The 22,109-nt window shown below is 41.4% G+C and overlaps 1 protein-coding gene and 1 long non-coding RNA gene across 6 annotated transcripts in view; one reads left to right on the plus strand and one right to left on the minus strand.

Moving 5' to 3' along the window:
* The window catches only part of TMEM71 (transmembrane protein 71), a 41,169-nt gene that overhangs the window by 13,799 nt on the left and 5,261 nt on the right, over nt 1-22,109 (minus strand). For 2 of the 5 annotated variants that reach the window (XM_049700328.1, XM_012531465.3), the window contains exons 3-9: nt 17,736-18,308; nt 14,129-14,605; nt 13,648-13,703; nt 12,654-12,729; nt 11,376-11,436; nt 9,203-9,385; nt 7,245-7,417 (exon numbers count right to left, since the gene is read on the minus strand). In XM_049700328.1, coding sequence (XP_049556285.1) covers nt 7,245-7,417; nt 9,203-9,385; nt 11,376-11,436; nt 12,654-12,693 — 457 coding nt within the window. In that variant the 5' untranslated portion in view covers nt 12,694-12,729; nt 13,648-13,703; nt 14,129-14,605; nt 17,736-18,308. The remainder of the gene's footprint in view (nt 1-7,244; nt 7,418-9,202; nt 9,386-11,375; nt 11,437-12,653; nt 12,730-13,647; nt 13,704-14,128; nt 14,606-17,735; nt 18,309-22,109) is intronic. The other 3 variants (XM_012531464.3, XM_012531466.3, XM_033419766.2) reach the window with 3 other exon arrangements.
* Nucleotides 17,662-20,686, plus strand: LOC125961621 (uncharacterized). The gene is made up of 4 exons (XR_007472527.1): nt 17,662-17,697; nt 17,879-18,063; nt 18,477-18,658; nt 20,668-20,686. It is a non-coding gene; the product is annotated as an uncharacterized LOC125961621 (long non-coding RNA).

A 22,109-nucleotide genomic window follows, 5' to 3' on the forward strand; every position in this document is an offset into this window, starting at 1 on the left:
TTATGCTTTGCCACTGAGAGTGAGATGAAAGAAAAATGTATCTCGTGTAGCATACTGGAAATATTACACAGAATTTTCTGCAGGAAGAGCTGACATTAAAAAGAGAAACCACAAAAGAATCTTAACAAAAAATGATCAAGGAATTTTCATCTCTGAAAGGACAAGGTTTGCCCCCAATTCACGCTTCCCCTCACTGACATTTTTTTCCCTCTAACCTTAATAATAAATGAAAGAATCATAATGCAGAAAACATTTCAGTAAATAGTTCTTTGGTATTATATTTGAAGATATTAATTTCATTCTGTTCCTCCTGATTTATTTAAATGCAGGGTAGTTGACTCCTGTTTTAAAAGGAGGAATCCATTTCTCCCGAGCACATCCCCTAACCTTGCAATGTAGAATGGGCATTTGTTTGCTATAGAGGGAAACACAAAGTGACATACAGATGTTGCCATTAAAGATATTTACGGAACAGGCGCTAGATCAAGAGAAAATTGCAGACCTCAGGCAAGGGTGCCTTGTCTGAGGTCATCTTGTCTTTCTTTCTTGGGACTGGCAGAAATAGAGCGGGAAGTCCTGATTCGTCCTCCCTGCACGAATCCTAGATCCTCTATCAATATGACTCACGGGCTCTGGGGATGCATCCCAAATTGCAGTATTGGGTCTGGGGAGCCACAGAATGCCATGGCTAAAGAATGAATTGCAGCTAATGAGGAAAGGTATCTTGACACAGCTGTGGAAGGGGTGAGCTAAGGATAAACAAAATAGGCAACAACAACAAGAAAAACATTTTTAGCCTGAAAAATGAAGCAAAAGGAAATCAGAGGAAGTAAGTTTTGATTGCATCCATGGCCCAGAGAGAAAACAGCAAAACAATTTAATTTTGAATTCTTCTCTAGTCTTCTAACTCAGCGATGTTTCCAGAGAAAAATAAATTGCTGATAAAAGTCACGGGGCTTTGGGTAAATCCGGAAAATAAGAAGTCTGGGGAAGATTTGATTACAATTGACAGCAGAAATGAGAGCTTTCAAAATCCTGTGTGTGCGCACCCGGGGTTGACTAATTACTGATTTGGAGGGGGGTGGTTTGATTTGTTATATTTAGAAGATATTTGGAAACCATGAGAATTTTAACAAGATACCTCATGCACATGCGGTGCTGCTGTGGTCCAATTGCTTTAAGGTTGTTTGGACATATTTTGAAGAGGCAACTATGGGAAAACAAGATGTTGATTTACAAATATGTGAAACTCTGCCTTTAGAACAGTGATTCCCAAACTTTAGGCATCCAAGCATCATTTTCCTGATTTTTGCCACATCCCGGAGCCTTCTTAGCTCCTAGCCATTTCATATTTTCTTAAATTCTTTCACTTTAGTCTTTTACTTTAAAGGAAACTTTGTATCAATCATTTAAATGTCCTAAAGAAAAAGTAAATATAAAAACAAATACAGGGCTTCCCTGGTGGTGCAGCGGTTGAGAGTCCGCCTGCCGATGCAGGGGACGTGGGTTCGTGACCCGGTCTGGGAAGATCCCACATGCCGCAGAGCGGCTGGGCCCGTGAGCCGTGGCCGCTGAGCCTGCGCGTCCGGAGGCTGTGCTCCGCAACGGGAGAGGCCACAACAGTGAGAGGCCCACGTACCGCAAAAAACAAAAAACAAAAAACAAAACCAAATACAGTGAAAATGAGACCTTATTTAATTTGCACTAAATACTTTTGTAGGGGAGAGCTCTGAGTCTGTTCTTTGTTAAAAGAGAGAGTAGTGAGTGTTCAAGAGTCTTAAAGCAACTGAGCCTCTCATCTGAGCCCTTCTCCTTGGTTTTATGAGAAAGATGGTGAGATCTGGAAGAGTCAGAGCTTCTGTCTCACTGAGAGATTCAGCATTCACTACTGTCGTGTCCTAGAGGCGTCTGCTGCCTCACCCACACTTTGGGAAAACGTTGCTTTAGAACCAAGAAGAGGCTTGCCCCATGTGTTCCAGAAAGTCAGCCTAGGACCAAGAGATGGATGTTCCAAGTGCATAAGATAGGTCAGCAGAAGCCAGCCACTACTGCAGCAGTGCTACCAATGAGAGGAGGATGCAGCCCACCCTCAAAAGTCAAGGGGGTTTTGATTGTGTTGTATACTAGTATACAGGAAAGAACGGTGAAATTAGGAGAGTCATGAAGTACTGGATTTGGAAAAACCTGGTTTTTATAAAACAGAATGGAATGAAAGCCTAAGCCCCAATATTGCTGACGTTGCTCCCTGAAATAACAGAACTCTATTGAGACAATCCCTTGGCAACACGAAGGTCACGGAAGAAAAAGTAAGCAACTCAGGGCTGAGCTGTGATTCCTTTAGGGCAGAAGAAGGGCAGGCCCCCAACCATTACCAAACACCACTTTTGTCAGGACCGTTGCAACACGCAGTGTTCCTGCCCCTGCTCTGGCACCTTACCGTTTTGCTTAGGACCTTGTTGTCTTTTTACCAACTTAATTACTTGAAATGCTAATATAGCCTGTCTCTTTGCTGTTTCAAGGCTGTGATATATTTTCCTAGTGTTTCTGGTTTTTAAAAATAAATAAGGTTTAATTTTTCCTCCAGAAAAAGAAAAAGTCATGAGTCCAAATTAGGCAAATCCATGCAGACAGGAAGTAGGCTAATGGTCTGCTAATGGGTAGGGGGACAGGAAATGGGGCATGCCTGATAACAAGTACGGTGTTTCTCTTTGGTGTGATGCAAATGTTCTGGAATTAGAAAGTGGTCATGGTTTCATAACCTACTTTGTGAATATACTAAAACAATCACTGAATTGTGCATGTTAATATGGTAAACTTTATGGTATGAATATATCTCAATTAAAAAGTAAGGAGGGCTCCTTCTCACTGTAGGTATCCGTGCCACAATCTGTCCGGGATGCCAAGAGTTGGCAGGATCACCTCTAGTTGCCTTCTTCTTTTTTTTTAACATCTTCATTGGAATAGGATTTCTTTACATTGTTGTGTTATTTTCTGCTGCATTCTAGTTGCCTTCTGATGGAAGATGCCGTGCATAACTTTTTTACCAGAGACGTCTTTAAGGCTGCAGGACACTTGACCTCTTTCGCAAGCGGCACACCCTTAGTCATTTCTTTATATGCTCTTCTTTCGTGGCATCATGCTGTTCTGGTCCTCTGCCTGAGAAACTTTCCCCACAGTGCCTGTCCTGGGTGTAGCACGGTGAGCACATACTCAAGATTCCTCGGTTTGAGGCCAGCCTATGCTACTTACTAGTTGCACGGCCCCATGAAAAGGATCTAATCTGCCTTAGCGTTCCCCTCGGTAAAATGGGGATAACCATAATACTCTCTCCATGTTGTTGCAAATGGCAGGATTTCCTTCTTTTATAAGGCTGAATAACATTCCACTGTATGTATATGCCACATTTTCTTTGCCCATTTATCTGCTGATGGACATTTCGATTGTTTCCATATCTTTGCTCTTGTGAGTAACGCTGCAATGAATATGGAATGCTGATAACTCTTTGAGATCCTGATTTCAATTCCTGTGAATATATATCCAGAAGTGGGATTGCTGGATCACATGGTAGTTCTATTTTTAATTTTTTTAGGAGCCTCCCTACTGTTTTCCATAGCGACTGTACTAATTTACATTCCCTCCAGCAGTGCACAAGGGTTCCCGTTTTTCCACATCCTCACCAACATGGATGAACCTGAAGCACATTGTGCTATGTGAAATAAGCCAGACACCGCGGGAGAAATGCTGCATGATTTCCGTAGTCCAAATTTCAGTTCCACAAGATGAATGAATCCTAGAGGTCTGTACAGCACAGTGGCTATAGGTAACAATTCTGTGCTGTATACTTAGAACTTTGCTAAGAGGGTAAATCTTACATGGTGTTCCTAACACACACACACGCACACAACTAATACTCGCGCATAGACTTTGGAGAGAAGTGATGACATAACATAATGGATTTGTTGCAATGATGCTGGTCCATAGCGCTCATTACTATCAGGGATAATTATTACTGGAGCTGCTGTTTAACCTCCTAAATCCCTTTCTTAACTCTCCTTTCTGCTCATCCACTTGTTTTCCTCCTTTATTCCAAAGACCTCTACTACTTCTCACACTGGCTTCCAAATCGATATCCAGATCCTTCCTCACTCCTGACCTCTTTTCTTATACTTCCAAACCCCTACTGGCTATCTGTCCACTTCCCATAAGTACAACAAATTAAACTCACAAGAAACAGAATTCAGCATCTCTTTTCCTGACCCCAATCTGTTCCTTTTTGCCTTTTTATAGCTAATTCATATTGAGCAGGACACCAGACGCTGTACTAATATGTCCTTTCCATGAATTATTGCATCTCATCCTCACAGCAATTCCACGTTACTATTTTTCTTATTTTATATACATAGAAATAGAAGACCAGGATTGTTAACTAACTTCCCTGAGAACACTCAGGTTGGAGAAGGTGATTCAAGGACTTGAATTTAGGTCCGTTCAGCTCAAAAGCTCATCTTCCTCATAACTCGGCCTGACTGTCTTCCAGACCTTCGTGACAGGCAGAACTTTTCACGCAGTTCCCTGAATTAAACACATCCGTTTTCTTTGATTCCTCCCACTTTCTCATCACTACATTCGATCTGTCACCAGCGTGTCAATTCTACCTTGAAAAAGATTCCTTCAATCTCTTCCCTCTATTTCCAGAGCCACGGTCCCTGGTGTGCCAGCTGGTTTTAATTGCCTCTGAGTTCCCACTAGGTACCTCCATCCAATCTTCACTTCATGGCACTGTAAAGGCAATCTTTAAACATCTAAATCTGATTGTGTCATTGCCCTGCTTAAGAGCCTTCTACCAGCAGATGTAAGCTATTAGATATGGAATGGATAAACAACAAGGTCCTACTGTGTAGCACAGAGAGCTATATTCAGTATCCTATGATAAACCACGATGGAAAAGAATATCAAAAGGAGTGTATGTGCAAAGCAGAAATAGAGACACAGGTGTAGAGAACTTAGGGACGTCAAGGGGGGAAGGGGGTGGGATGAACTGGGAGATTAGGATTGACATATATACACTACTATGTATAAAATAGATAACTAAGGAGAATTTACAGTGAACTCTACTCAGTGATCTGTGGTGACCTAAATGGGAAGGAAATCTAAAAAAGAGGAGATATATAAGTATACGTATATATGATATATACATATAAATGATTCACTTCACTGTACAGCAGAAACTAACACTATATTGTAAAGCAACTATACTTCAATAAAAAATAATAAAATAAAATAGGCTTCTAAAATATCCTTGATTGATTAGACAAAATCCAAAGTCCTCAACACGGCGCAGAAGTTTCTTCAGATATCTTCAGTCTATCATTCCAGGCTCACCCGCCACATCCCTGCCTCTTTCTTTTATCTTTGTCCTGTTTATACATCCTTGTTATTGTGGGGAACTAGGATACACTCAGTTTAATTACTAGTTTGTTAACATAAGGAATTGTTTCTTCATTTAACGAGCATTCTATTTTTTTAACTGAATCTAGTGTAACACACACACACACATTCACAGACAAAAACTGGTGGAATCTTCATGGTCTGGCATCAATGTCAATTTCCTGGTTTTGATAATGCACTACTGAGTAAGTTTTTCCAGCAGGGGAAGTTGGGTGAAGGGTACACAGGTGCTTTCTGTATTATTTATTTTTCAACTTCTTATGAATCTGTAATTACTACAAATCCAAAAGCTTTCACAAAAATAATATAGTATTTGAGCTGTCTGCCCAGGAAGCAGGTTGAGAAAAATAGTGGACACGTAAGGACCATATCTTTAAATTCTTATGTGGTTGTGTTATGTGAGTCCTCTTGCTTTGCTCTTTGGGCCTGGGCTATGAGGTATATGCTGGAAAGGAGAGGAAAACCCTTACTGGTAACAGAGCAAAGGCTGGGCTTTCAAACTAGACAGACCTAGGTTGAATTCCAACTCTGCTGTTTATAAACTAAATGAACATGGGCAAGTTACTTAACCCTGAACTTCAATTTTATCATAATGATAATAAATGTAATATGACCTAATTCCTAGAGGACTTTGAGGTGTTTAAACATGATAATGTATATAAACAAGGTAATATATAAATAATAATATAATACATAAATAACATAAACAAGACAGGATGTAAAGTGCTTAGCATATAATAAGCACCCTTGACTGCTCTCTCTCTTTCTCTCAGCCCATGACAGCAAAATCCTGTTGGCTCTACCGTCAAAGTGTATCCAGAATCCTTCCCATTCTCACCGCCACCCTGCTATCATCTTAGTTCAAGCTGCCATTCTCTCCCACCTGAGTCACTCTAACACCTCTTCACTGGTTTCCTTGCTTCTGCCCTCTATACCTACCTCACCTCTAACCTGAACACAGCAGCCAGGGCTATGTTGTCAAAATGTAAGGTGAATCACGTTATTCTTCTGCTCAAAATCCTCCAGCGGTTTCTCCTCTCACTCGGAGCAGAGAGCAAAGTCTTTGAAATAGTCTCACAGGTCTCATCGTCCTTCCGCAGCTGCTCCACCCATACACCTCTGAGATCCTGACCTCTCTTCTCCCCTCACTCATTCAGCCCCTCGCAGGCTCCTAGGCCAGAACCTTTGACCTTGCATTTCCTTTGCCCGATTGTTCCTCCCAGATGCTTCACTCCCACGTTTAAGTCAGTGCTCAAAAGTCACTTTCAGGAAGGCCATGCCAGTCACCCCACCGAAACTTGAAATGCCCATCACTTCCTCCTTTGCTGCCCCACACTTCTTACCACTTTCCAGCATGCTTCGTAATTTACGTCATTGCATTCCTTGTCAGGAATGCAAGTTGCGTGCGAACAAATAGTTTTGTCTGTTTTGTTCACCGATACATCCCAGTGTGTAGAACGATGCCTGATACCTAGTTGGCCCTCAATAAAATCTTCCAAGTGAACAAATGAATGAATGAACGAATCCCAGCATATGAACAACAGAAGCGAAGCGGCAGAACTGAGGAAGAGCACGGTGCTCAGGAAACAGCGCAGATCAGTGTGATCAGAGTCCAATGTGTGTATGTAAGGGACCTGGTCTCCCTCCTCTCCTTCCCGGAAAACATCCTGAAGAGCCCTCAATACCCCAGGCCTCCACTGCGTTGCCCCCATACTCTCCTCACCATTGGTCCAGGACCACATGGTTGCTACTTCCCTTTTGGAAATTTCACCATGGAAAAAGAGGTTCAGACTCACCATTTTCATTGCAATGGTTTGTTTCCAGCCTCCTGACCCCCTCCAACCAGACGTCCTCATTGGGGGAAGAGTCAGCATTACCAAAGGTGTTTCCATGCAGCCAAGATTCAGAGGCACTGAGGTTGAAGAGAGAAGAAAAAGAACGGCGGATTCTCTTTTTCTTTCTAAATATTCTGGAGAGAAATGAAAGTACCAAGTGAATAATGAGTAGGAGTCAACTCAGGGTCAGAGTGGAGAATTTAGTGAAAATGGATGCACAGGGCACATCTCTACCACCCAGGTCCGTGAAGCTCATTTCATTTGTTTCCTCCATTAATTCCAGAGAAGTTTCTTAAATTTCTGTGTGTGCCAGGTGCTTGGATCAATGTCAAGTATATTGAGATAAAAGACAAAACCTTGGGTCAAAAAAGTTCATAATCTAGTATGGGAGAAAGGCAAAAATAATGCAGATACGGCTAATGCTTTCACTGACCTCATCATGTGCCTGGTGTCTTTCTTAGTGATTTACATATAGTAGCTCACATTATCCTCAGAACAGCCCTGTGAGGTAGGTGCTACTGTTACCTCATTTCTCAGATCAGGAAACTGAGGCACAAAGAGTTAGAGAACTTGTCTGAGGTCATACAGCTAGTAAGTGACAGAACAGGGGTGCAAACCCAGGCAGTCTGGCTCCATCCTCTCTGCCCTGGATTACTGTGCTCTGTGGATGTGTGTTCTAACCGCATTAACCGAGGCTGCTTTGAGAGTACCAGGAGGGGTATTGCTAATCTGGAGTCAAGGGAGCCTTTCTGGGGTATATGAACAAGAAGTCTCATATTGAGTCATGCTAGGAAATGAGTCAGGAAAGGTAAAAAGAAGGTGGATAATGAATAACCTTGACTGTTATGTGAAGGAGTTGGAATTTAACATAAGAGCACAGGGAGATCACTGAAGTATGTCAAGGGGAAGGGGGTGGGTGGTGATGTGATTTGGTAATTGCATTTCCAAAAGATTTTGATTCCCCACACATCCACACGCCCAACAATCCATCTTCTACCTTGTAATCAGTGTTATCTTGCTAAGGATGAGTCTGATGGTTTGTCAATAGCTCCTCTTTTATCTACAGAATAAAGCCCAACCTTCTTAGGCTGGAATGTAACCTCTTCAATCCAGCCCTGCTTCTGGGCTTAGTCTCCTCTCTTGGGAGAGCAGCCCTTTCCACCCTAAGTGGTAGCCCTCCCGAACTACGTGCCATTCCTCTCACTTTGTATCAGGGTATCTTAGAACTCCATGCCTGTTCCCTCCTCTGGAAGTCCTCTTTCCTACATCTATCTTAACTAACAGCCTGTGCCTCTCAAGACTCAAATCAATCATCCTCATCTCTAAGAAGCTTGTATTAACCCGTCACTCCAAATAAAATGGGCCTCCTTTCCTTCTCCCATCTGCTAACCTCTCTCAGGCTTCACTCCCAGCACCTGTATGGCTTCATTACTTTCTTTTTTTTAATTTAATTTTATTTTTAAATTTTTATTTATTTTTAATTTTTTTTTGGCTGCACTGGGTCTTCGTTGTGGTGCGTGGGCTTCTCATTGCGGTGGCTTCTCTTGTTGCGGAGCACGGGCTCTAGGTGCGTGGGCTTCAGTAGTGTGGCTCGCGGGCTCTAGAGTTCAGGCTCAGTAGTTATGGCGCGTGGGCTTAGTTGCTCTGCGGCCTGTGGGATCTTCCTGGACCAGGGATCGAACCCGTGTCCCCTGCATTGGCAGGCAGATTCCTATCCACTGCGCCACCAGGGAAGCCCAGCTTCATTACTTTCCTTTGTTTTCACGTCGGCCACCCCTGCCCCTTATGAGCCTGTGTGTTTCCACCAACTGGAGCAGTAATGGGCTCCTTATAAACGATGTTGAATGAACAAATGAATGAATGAATAATTAACGTTTGGGTTGGACTTCAGATCCTTGTACCTAACCTCCTCTACTTACTTGACTAAGTTCTCCTTGTACAGGACACTGGTCTGGGAGGGGCTCAGAGTTGTGTTGCCATCTTTGTCGCAGAGAAAACTGTCTTCGGTCCAGATGTAGTAGCCATTGGTGAGGAGTCTGGGACTTCGGCGACAGGTAAGGTGGGAATCTGTCAGGGGATCTATGGGGCAGCAGTCAAAGGGACTGTTGCCATCCAGGAAATCACAGACAAAACCAAGGAGGGGATGAGAGAAGACCTTTCAATCTCTGTCCGGTTCATCCAGGCGCACAAAAACCACATTTCTAGTCGCTGTGAAGGAAAACCAGCTCTTTGCATTCCCGGCTACCAACTACTCCTGCACCTCTGAGACTGCCTCTCTTAAACTTCTCACTTTCATCTCTTTACCTGCGAGACAACTGAGCTACAGCACATTTAGTGTTTCTTTCTGTTTCAAACACTTTGATGAAAACTTAGGGCTAATCAGTTTCTTCACCATATGATACCCCTCACCCTTGGAAGGAAAAAAATTGCAAAACAGCCTACCTGGGATGTTGGAAGCTCAGAGCCTGCTCCAGCCCACCCTTACTTCAAATAACCCTCTGAATGCTATATCCTTACTCTTGTCACTCTAATAGATAAATCACAGCTACACAACCACCAGACGTATATGAATTATAGGAGAACATGCAGTCAAAGAGATCTTTTTGGCTTTTGCCAATTTCCCTCAGGTCAACCACACAAATGATTGCATAGTTACCCTCCCTGATTTGCTATCCAGGGAAGTCTTCTACTTAGTTGGGTGAGTCTGTATATGTCTTAGGTTTGAAAAACAATCACATGTCTGTCTGGTTGAAAGGCAACCTCATGCCCCATGCTTCACTGAAATTCTGAAAAATTTTTTTAAGTTTAAAGCTTATTCATGCTGTATATAAAATAGATAACCAACAAGGACCTACTGTATAACACAGGGAGCAATATCAATATTTTGTAATAACCTATAAGGGAAAAGAATCTGCAAAAAAATATATATTCTGAATACATACAACTGAATCACTTTGCTGTACACCTGAAACTAACACAACATTGTAAATCAACGATACTTCAATAAAATATTTAAAAAATAAACTGGTGCTATCAAAGAAAAAAGCCTATTCACAACTATTACATGCACTGAAGTTAGCAAAATACTATTTTAAATAGATATTATTTATGGAAAACTTACTACGAGCCTGGCCCATACTTCACACTTTATCTGCTTTTCACAAACCTCCCTAAAAGCTAAGTATTATTATCTTTATAGTACAGCAGGAAAAAAAAAAAAGAGATGCAGAAGGGCAAATAAATTGGGTATTTTATACAGCTAGTAAGTGGCAGAGTTAAGATTTGAACTCTGGTCTTTCTGACTCTAAAGCATGTGCTCTTTCCATGTGACCTGCCTGTTCATCTTTGACTGATGCATTTGCTAGTGGTAGGAGGCCTAGAATTTACAAAAGGGGACAGGTTCTAATATCAAAGCATGATCCCTTTATACCACTGGCATGTTTCACAAAATGCTAGAGGAAACATTGGCTGATGCCTGTGTGAGCAATAAAAGACAGACAGAGAAACAGAAAAAAAGAAAAGAAAAAAAAAAGTAAGGAATGAAAAGAAAAGAGACTTCACTGCAGAACGTGAACAAAATGGTAGATTCTACAGGTTTTAGTGGAGCATGACATTTGGCTGGCTTGTGCACTGGTATAGGCCCTTGTGGCTCTTGTAAAGCGAGACAGTAAAAGCATATTTAAGAGAACATCAATTTGAGAAAAAGTAACCATGCATCGGTATTCGGTAGTTTCTCCATTCACCAAACAAACAAACCATTCACGTTTGCCCACACACTCACCTCCCTCCCTCCCAAACTCCATTTATTAGGTTAGGCAAGTTTGCAATTTGTATGTGCATGGGACTGGAAATATATCTCCATACCAAAGCTGGATGAAACCTAAAACTAATATATATACCCCGCACTACGTGGCTTGCGGGATCTTAGTTCCCTGACCAGGAATTGAATCTCAGGCCACAGCAGTAAAAGAGCCGAGTACTAACCACTGGACCGCCAGGGATTTTCCAATATTTTTAAGCCAAGAATACAACAAAATAACGCATACAGAAAGAATTTGATTGATTTTTCTTGCGAAAAGCCCCATGGAATACCTTGGGAAAATGCATGGGGGAGACAGCTCTACAGCGTATTCTTTCTCAGACCGGGAAGAATCTGCATAAGTAAATGAGAGAGAAGTACAAATTTATCACACTGCATCAACATGCATGATTGCAAACTGTGGACGGTGTGAATAGCTGATGTTCCAGCCTCAGCAGAGATTCCAAATGGTGCAGCCATCCAATGAATCAGGACAAGCACAACTTGTCACCAGGTCTCTACAAGCAGCAAGACATAATCTAGGGGCTTCTATCTCCTGTCTCTTCTCTGACTCAACTCTCCTTGAGAGGTTCCTTAGTTCGGATGAGGCAATGATATGCCATTAGCATCAAACTGACTCATGAAAAGGAAGAAGAAAACATCTTACGTGAAGCTGTCCCAAACCCGAATCAATTACCCAATGTTCTGGTTATCTTAGCTTACTCAGTCATTTGAGGAATTCAATCATCTGCCTAGATTCTCTCTCGTTAGTGCATTTGAAGGCACTTCTATTACAAAATAATGAGCAGAAGACGAGTGGTGGAAAAAAATAAAGTTTTGTTTTATATAAATGATTTTCCAATGTATGATGCCTGTGAGTATTCTTAATTAAAAAATAGATCATGCATTCATTCATGTTCCAATTTAACCAAAGGCATGGCAACAGATTTCAACTGGGGAGAGTCATAGTTGATTAATATTCTAAACTTTAAAGCAGCATTTTATATTGCATAGTAATGGTGTGAATACTTCTAATAGACAGGTTCAGTGAAACTTGGTTCCATTACTGACAATAAATATCTAAGACAAAGAAAGGAGTTTAGACTTTCAGATTGGGTTGGTGGATTTGAAGGAGAAAATTGTAGGAGTGTGAGGGAGGGTAGAAGCAGGGTTTGGGGAGAAAATAACAAGAGGAAGGAAGAAACTTGAAACCACTACCGTTTGAACAACGCCCACATTTTCTCCAAGTAGCTATCAAAATCATTCGGTATTTTTTTACAGACCAACCGTTTTGCATCTTAATAGTAACTGATAAACAATCCCCTTTCACATTTATGCACAGGCATCAAAAAATGGTGATTTTTTTTTCCTACTAAAAGGAAAAATACCACATTTCTCTCAAGGAAAGAAATGAAGTCAAAATCATTGCCAAAGTGAACACTGGCATTTAAGAAGCACGAGCTACTGACAGATGGTTAATGGTATGAGTATCAGCAAAATCAAAGCAAGGAAATTGCTAAAAGAAGTCTAATCGTTCAAAAGATAATTGCGTAGAGCAGTTCTACATTTACTTGCTACTGGTGTTGACATCAGTTGAGATATTCGGTTCATCTTGGGAAGGCTGCTTGTTCAAATTTCACAGATTTTCTGCAGAAGACATTAAAAAAAGGTGGATTACGTATTAAAAATAGAAAGATGAAGTCAAAACAGATGGCATCTACTAATTGCACTAGTCAGATTTGTTTACTGAAAGAGTACAGAGATCAATGGGATTGAAGGCAGGGTTGAAGGGCCACTGAGGTTGTGTCTGCCTCTATGATTTTAGATTACATTTTCCATTGTGTTGCTCAGTGCATCTAAATAATCTTTTTCTCTAAATAAGCACAACATTTTATTCAGGAAGGCTAGACTTACAAAGGTTGACTTGTAATCAAAATAAAATAATAAAAATTAATTATTTGATTAAGAAATCAGAAAAAAAAGATTGGTTCTAGAACCCTCTAAATAGATGTATTTGTATTTTCATCATCCAACACACATCAACTTCATTATCAAGTTCTAACAATGCTAGGGGGTTGGTGTCCAACACCCAACACTTCAAACCATTGACAGGTAGTTACAGAGAGGGCTGGTGGTCTTTTCCAGTTGCTATTACCCTGGACATTTCTAAGTAGCATAAGCAGCATTGCACTAAAAATAGTATGTCACTGGGCAGATTTCAAAACTCAGTGCTCCTGAACATATAATTTACTTTCTCAGTTACAAATTAAACACATATCCAAGTGTGTAGATTAGGTAAACTTTGATCACTTACCACTCATGACATAGATCTACTTTCCAATGACTATTAAACTTTGTGTATATCACTATCCTAGTAGCATAGTAAGGTAAGACTAAATTCTCTTCTGATTCATCACCTGTATCCACGTTTTTCAAATGTGATAACTAGTAATAGGTTGTTTTCGTAGCTGTCACACATTAAAACAAACCCAAATAATTCTATAAGTTCAAATTGATTCTTTCAATAAACTATACACAAAACCTGTTAGACAATATAGATCCTACCTTACAGAGACCTTAAGAAAAATCAGGAGAACTTTCTGGCATTCCTTGGAAGATCTCTAAGTCAAAGCAGACATTCATAGATTTTAATGGCTTGGAATATAAAATAATATTTTTTGCTCTATAACATAATAGTATGTCACTTGTCCTTTCACTTTTTGTCCAGCCCAAATTACCCTATGTTAGTTACTCCCAATCATCAAGTTTAATTTTAAGCCAACAAATTGCATAGCAGAAAGCAAGGTCTTACTGCTACATCTCACAAATAGTTATAACAGGCTACAGTTAACTAATAGTTAATCAAGTATTAGTAACACTGAAAAAGACTTCAGTTGCAGCTCTAAGACTTTTCAAGAAACAGATCGCATCTACCAGTTCCATCAAAACAACTCATCTGTACTGAAAAATAATCTGCCCATACATATTCCTTCCAAAGAAAGTTCCCAGTCCCTTCTTCCTATTGATAAATAACAAAAAAAATTACTGAAATATGAAGTTTCCTGTGGTTGAGAGAGGAGAAATCCAGGACTTAGCAGTTCTTTGGCTGAAAATAGCATCAGCGTATCAACAGGTGCAGATGTTGAGAAAGGAAAATCCACCTTGTCCTCCTCCTAAAAGATGGCTGCACACATTGCCCTGTGCAGGCCGTTGCAGAGAAATTTTGTCTTCGGCAGCCTCTTGTTCTTTTGGCTGTTTCCTAGAATAGAAGAGCTCGTAGTTCTTGGGAAAGGCAGCCTACAACTGCTCTTGTTTTCTTTTAAAAAACAGCCTGAGTAACCGTTCTGCTGAGAGGCAGAATGAGGTCATACTTCCTGTGGGGCTCATGTCAGTGGCATTCACGCTGAGGAACACGGTGAAGATGAAAGCTGTCTCCTGGACCAGCAGTGGGGGGTGAATCAGACCCGCTGGATACATCACAGTCCCTCGAGGGTTGCTCTTCTGAGCTAACTCGTCATCCCAGCTGTGAGAACATAAGGAAAACTTTCAGAGAAGCAGCACCTTGCTTATCATCTTCTGGCTATTTTCAGTATGAGTGTAGTACATAGTGCTTTGTCCAAATCATTACTGGTGATCATGCACTGATGCTATTAAACTGAGAATACTATCAAGTACCAGAGCGTGATCTTCTGAAAATGTCCACAGTGCCAGTAGGTTGATCCACCAAAGGTTGGACTTTCCAAGAATCTCTGTGAGTGGCATTCAAAATTTTATATTTATATGTTTGTAGAGCTAAAGAGCTGGATGCTACTGTTGGGTCCCTACAAATCTCTGCTATTGTCAGTGATAAAAGAAATAGACATTCCAGCAACACTGAGATGCATTGGGTAATAGAGAGTCACACAGACTGAGGTCCAAACCCTGTCTGCCATAGTAGCTGTGACCTCAGATTTATGTCTTAATCTCTTTGAGTTGTAACTTTCTCAATTATAAATTTAATGACTTGGCGCATTAAATGAGATAAAAATAATGAGAATTGAGTCCTTAGCTCAGATGTGCAAGATGGATTCCTTGTTTTCTGTAAATCAACTTCCCTTCTGAGGCACCAGTCGTCAGGCTGGCAGAAAAGTTAATCTCATTCTTTCTTGGGGTTTCCTTTCCCCCTGAGGTTATGGCCAAAGGCAGGGAGGGTCCTCTGTAGAACACCCCCAGGCAAGGGAAGCTGTTAGGAGGCGAGCCCATCTAGTCTGTGGTAGGCAGTTTTTAAAGATGGCCCTCAAAGATCCTTACGGAATTCCCTCCCCTCGAGTGTGGGCTGAAGCTAATAATTTGCTTCTCCTAAACAGAATAAGACAAAAAGGTGATGGGTTGCCACTACTATGATTAGGTCACAAAAGATGGCAGCATCTGTCTTGCTGGGCTCTCTGTAACCTTCTGGGCTTACACACTTGGATGGAGCAAGCTGCCATGTTGGAGAAGCACATGTGGCAAGGATCTGAAAGTTGTCTCAAAATCCAGTGAGGAACTGTGGTCCTGAGTCCATAAGCCAAGAATGCAGCCAACAACCACTGTGAGCTTGAAAGTAGGATGGTGGTTGCCAGGGGCTGGGAGGAGGGGGAAACAGGGGAGTGTTGGTCAAAGGATACAAGGTTTCAGTTATGAAAGATGAATAAGTCCTAGAGAGCTACTGAACAGCATAATACCTGAGGTAGCAATAGAGACTGCATTTTTAACCAGCTCCAGGTGAAAACGCTGCTGGTTCATGGACTGTTTTTTGATGGGCAGGATACTAGTGAATGCATTTTGGGCAATGCTAATATAACTTGGTGCGTGTGATGAATTAATTTAAAAATACTATAAACAATAAATAAACACACCTGCATCCTTATTTAAATCCTTCAAGTACTCATGATCTCCCTTCCTACCTAAGCCTCACCCGCCTCTGGTATTCTGTATTCCATTAAATGACATCAACTTCCATTCTACTGCTCGGGTCAGGAAACTAGGAGGACTCAACACTATCCCCTCTGTAGCCTCTGAATAAGACACTCTCTCCATCTCCACTGTCAGCTCTGGAGCTCCAGAGGCCACCTTCTCTTGTCTGGACTTTGGTACCAACTTTCTGTCACCGGCGTCTCTCCAATATATTCTCCAAGCCACAGCCAGAATGATCTCTGTGTAATATCTGATTATTTTGCTCCTCTGATTAAATCCTTCAGTGGCTTGCCTTCGCTCCTCTCTCAGATCAAGTTCAAAATCTCTTGTAATACCTACAAGGTCCTGTGGGGTCCAGTCCTACCTATTTTCCAGCCTTTCCATTTCCTCACCACACCCCATCTTTGTAGAATTCAACCACTGTGACTGTTTTTTCAGGTTCTCGAGCTTGGTTCTACCTCAAGCTTTTTGAACACACTATTTCCTTTGCCCTCGCCATCTCCTTCCCCAGCCTCCGTCTCTCCTGTTCATCTTTTAGGTGCAAATAGTTCTTTCTCTGAGCAGCCTCTCTGACCTCCCAGATCAGGTTCTAGGTCTCACAGCTGACTGTACTTTTCCTTTGGAACATGTATCACAATTGCGGTAAATGGACCAGGTTTTTATTGATATTTATCTCTCATGCTATACTGTGAGCTTTGGGAAAATAGGAACCATGATTTTCTAGTTTGGTATTGTGGTTTCTATGTTTGGCATCATGTCTGGTGCACAGTAGGCACTTAATAATGAATGAATAGGATTTGACACCTTCTAAGTCTGGCTGGGCTCTTTGCCACATAGCACAGAACTTTATGGGGGCCAGAAGAAGATACACATGGGCCAACACCTGGAAAGACTAATGATCTTAGTCCTAGAAGGAGACAGAGGCCAGCCATTGTATCACAATTATGCTATAGTAAAAGTCAAAGCCCAAATCTTAGTGGCTTGTAGCAATAATCAGGTACCGTCCCACGTGGTGGCTTTATGTGTCAATGTGGGTAAGCCGACCATATGTCCCGGAATTCCCTGGTTAGGATGGGCCACAAGTGCAGTTAGTGCAAGAGTTGGAAAGTGAGAATGCATCAGGAGCCATGGTGGTCCTTGGAAGGTTCATGTGGCTCAGGCTTTGTTGCTACTCCTACAAATTTTCACAGGTCTGCTGGCTCACTGCATGGACTGGGCCCAAAGCTCCAGTCCCTGTGGGACTGCTTTGTTCAGCTTCCCAAATCCTGGTCCAGAAGTGAGTGTGTCTCCACAGCAGGGCATCCACGGCCATGAAGTTGGAGATTTAGAGATGGGAAGAGGCCAACGTGGGTTTCAGTGATAGACAGAGTCATGTTCCAGCTGGTTCTTCAGGGATTCCAGTGGTCCCTACTCACCCTGCTTCCCTTGATCTTGAGCAACAGTCCTACAACGTCAGGTTCAGCACCCCTGGAACAGCCAAATAGACTGAAACTCTCTTGCCAGTGTCTAAAATTGTCTAAGACTCTCCTCTCCCTCAAAAACCTAACACAGAGAAACTATAAAAAATACAATATGTATATCTAACATAATTTCAGAGGGCCTGGAACACTCTTGGTTCACAACCTGGCCCCCATACACAGAGGGCAAGGAGACACCAAAGAAAGAGGCAGAGAACTCCAGGTTGGTATGTGGCAGGTTAAATAAACAAGGGAACTTACCTGCGAGGCTTGTCTTGGGCGCTGCAAGATGAGTAGATCTCTGCACGCACCTGCCTGAATCTCCAAAGTTTATATAGAGGTTTTAAGGGGGTTCAGTCACGTATTCAGTCCAGATGGTCCCAACAACATCTTACTCTCTCAAGGCTTCATCCTTGAAAATGGCTCCCACTGCCTGCACAGCAGGCAGAACAAACATTCCCAAGACAGAGGAGAGGTTGAGGAGCCTCCCATTAGCCAGCTCCAGCCCACGGGTCACCCTTTGGTCACGTCCTCTCCATGACCTCCTCCAGCAACCACGCATTCCCTGTAGCATCTTTATAAGCAAACAGTAAGTTGCATGATTTTTCTTCCTGTTGTGAGTATGATCAGTTGCGTATGTTTACACTGTTCATTTCGGTAACTCACATCCTTCTGCTAGCCAACGGCCGGATCAGTGGTAAACAACTGGCAATAGGGTTTCCTTTTTCAACATATATTCAATCACACTGCATTTTCACAGACTTTGTGTTGTCACCAAAAGAAGATTCTTTCCCTTCTAAGAGCAATTCTCTTAAATAGCAATAATAATTATATCTGAAAAAGTAAAATAAAGTCATCTAAGATTCAATGCTTACTTCGAACAGTTACGTATTCTACATCATTCCTGGTGGTTCTGCTTCTTTGCTTGAATCTGACCAACACATCTTGCCCTATGTTGCCTGCAAGTTGGGTATAGCTCTGTCCCTCATGACTTTATTCCAGAAGCCAGGTTGGAGGATCAGCCCCTATGAGGAACATGTCTTTCTCAACGCAGAGAGGGAACAAAAGAGCTGGCAGAAGTACGTAAAGCCTCTAAAAACTTCTCTTCAGGGCTGGCATCTGAAATTTCCACTCATACTTTATTGGTCAAAGTGGATCGTGTGGCCAAGCTCAAAGTCAGTGGGGTAAGTACACACCTCCATGGGGAGGCACTGCAAGTCACAGGGCAATGAGTGGAGACGGGAGCAGATGTATGTAGAGAGGCAAGGGAATAACTTGAAATAATTATGTGATTTGCAGTCCTCCATCTCTGTCCTAAATATTTAGCTCCCTCTCTCACTTTCAAAAATGCTGAGAGGATGTATTTCCAAAGAGGATACCCCCCAGTGCCATTCAATCATGGCAACAGATTTCAAATCTAGAGTCTTCTAATATTTCTATATTGATTCCTTTTGATATGGAGATTTCTGAACCACCTTGCCCCCTACACCCAACATTCAATACTGGAAGAGGGACAGAATAATTTCCACCCAAACTTTCCTGTTTAGAAAGGGGCATAATGGCAGACACACAGCAGTGGCTGTTGCATGGAAATTCTGTAACTGAATGGTCAGACATTGCAAGAGTCCTACATCCTGTGGATGGAAAATGCTCCTGATAAGGCCCTGATTCTGCTCCCCGGGTGGGGCAACCCAGGCAACTGTTTTGTGGCTCCTGCTTCACCCTCTGGAAAGTAAAATTCACTCATTTTTCCTTACTCTCCTTGGCTACCTCTGGAGATAAGAGAATATGCTTTCCTCGGCAGCTGAGCAACTTTCTCAGCCTACTTTCGTTCCTGGAAGTTGGAAGGTGGAAGAGGTCCTTTGAAGCTTTAAATTGTCATCATCTCTTTGATACCAAGCTAGTACCTCTTTGGCTGGACAGTCTATCAAAAACGTAGTCAACTGTTTCTTATTTACTTGATTCCTGTCAACTCCCTGTGCCAATATCCTTACCTATAATTCTTTTGAGACATATGCATCTCTCTTTTTAATTGCTGTCACCTTGAACTTGTCAGATTACCCGTTTCTTGGGTATTTGTCATGTGTTGTATGCATAATTTATGGACACTGTCTTGGAAGAACTTTCAAATTGTTTGGTTTTGTGAGTAATAGATGCTGTCGTCAATATGAATTGTGATCAGATTGTAAGACCAGAATGCCAATAGGGGGTTATTTTGCCTGTAGGTACTATGTGGGTAGGGATGGGGATTTACATATAAATTTGGAGAGCATGATAATTCAGTTGTGAGTGATACACTAAGAAAAGACAAAGAAATCAGAAAAATGGCCAGCCAGGATAGATCTGGATTTAATTAAACTGGTTCACTTTAATTCCCTTGTAATAATACTAGAGTATCACATGTTCAGATGGTGATAGAAGAATGAAATCTCTAATGATTTCTTCTGATTTTCAGAGCTTACAATTCAACACAGATTCATCACAATACTTTTATTATTTGCCTTTACATTCGTTCATTTTTTAAAAAGTTTTTATTGAAGTGTATTTGGTTTATGATGTTGTGTTAGTTTCAGCTGTACAGCAAAGTGAATCAGTTATACATATACATATAGCAACTCTTTTTTTAGATTCATTCTCCATATAGGTCATTACAGAGTATTGAGTAGGGCTCCCTGTGCTATATAGTAGGTCCTTATTAGTTATTTATTTTTTATATATAGTAGTGTGTATATGTCAATCCCAATCTCCCAATTTATCCCTCCCCCCCTTCCCCCCCCCCCCCGGTAACCATAAGTTTGTTTTCTGCATCTGTGACTCTATTTCTGTTTTGTAGATAAATTCACTTGTACCCTTTTTTTGGTTCTACATATAAGCGACATCATATGATATTTGTCTTTAACTAATGTTCTCAAACTTCCTTTGTTGTTACTGTGTCTTTTTAGGATTTGTACAATAATTCTTGCAAGTAGTCTCTTAAAAATGCTCTAGGTATGTCCTTACTGTGTGCTCAGAGTTCATATTCTAATTACAGTGGTAATACCTTTTTTAAAGAGAGAGAGAGAGATGGAGAGAGACAAGAGATAGACTGAGAAACTGGGGGGCGGGGGGCAGTTTTTAGAGGAGGAGGATCGAGAGAGACTGATTAGTGAAAACCCAGTAATAAAGTCTTAATAAAAGCTTGCATTCTTGGCAGCAAGAACAGCGTCTTACTCATCTCTGTAAGCCCCAGCAGCAAACACAGGACTTGAAGCAAAGTAAGTCTTCAGAAAAATGTGTGTTTTCATGGAATCACAGCGAGTGAAACTGGGAGTACCCTCAGAGATTACAGCAACTAGATATAAGGGTCCCTGGGAAAGGTGAAAGAGGAACATTTGGAAACACCTGGCATTTGTACATCAATTATCATTTGCAAAACACATACAGCTGGTTCTTTCTAATTTAATCCTCATTACAGCCCTGTGAAGTAGATTTAAGATTCTCACTTACGTGTGAGGAAAGGAAAATCAGAGAAGTGTCTAGACCTCAACCACTCTGGTGATGGTGTCAGGTCTAACATCCAATTCCTGGTCTTTTTCCAAATCCCTGGCTCTCATACGCTTTCTATTTTAAGTTGCCATTAAAAAACAACAGCAAGAAATAAGGTAATGGATTTGATTTCCTTCAAATTTATAGCCTCCTATAATCTGCATGATACCCATAGTTCTGAAAATAGATAAATAAAAAGGAAAGAAAATAAAGAAAATCAAAGGATGTTTACCCTTGTCTTGGGGAAACTGGCTCTGTTGAATGTTTTGCAAACTACAAATGAGGAAGTAATCTAATACCTGACCACGAAGTTGGATTGCCTCAGTATTTTTTTACTAAGGCAGAACTGTGGCAATGCATGTGCTAACAAGTTCTCTGCCCCAGTCCAGCCCTCTCCCCTCCCCCATGGGGAGAACTCTCTTTCATCTCGAGTGTCTGGCAGTTACCTTGGAGACGTTGGTATTGTTTTCTGGTCCTGACCAAAAGGACAGACACTTAGTTAAATTGCAAGTGACCAGTTAGAGCGCATATCCTAACCCTGCATATTCCTGCATGCTTACACTGTATAAGGATGACCTATTAGTGTGTTGGTCTGCTTGACTACACTGTTAAGTGCCTTATGATCAGGAAATAAGATTTTTCCTCCTTATGCTCCTTGGGCCTAGCACTGAACTTGGCACATTGCAGATGCTCAATAAACACTGTGGGAAAGAATTGGAAGTAGAATGCTGTTTTTTATTTGTCAGAGCTTCAATCAAAACTATAAAAAGTATGCATCAACAGATGAGTGGATAAAGAAGATGCGGTACATATGGAATGGAATATAATGGACTACCACTCAGCCATAAAAAAGAATGAAATGTTGCCATTTGCAGCAACGTGGATGGACTTGGCATTACGCTAAGTGAAATAAGTCACACAGAGATAGACAAGTACTGTGTGATCTCACTTACATGTGGGATCCAAAAAATACAAGAACTAGTGAATAGAACAAAAAAGAAGCGGACTCAGAGGTGTAGAGAACAAACCAGTGGTTACCAGTGGGGAGAGACAAAGGGGAGGAGCAATATAAGGGTAAGGATTAAGAGTTATAAACAGGTGTAAAATAAG

This window comes from Orcinus orca, chromosome 17 (assembly GCF_937001465.1).
Source record: "Orcinus orca chromosome 17, mOrcOrc1.1, whole genome shotgun sequence".
Classification (NCBI taxonomy): domain Eukaryota; kingdom Metazoa; phylum Chordata; class Mammalia; order Artiodactyla; family Delphinidae; genus Orcinus; species Orcinus orca.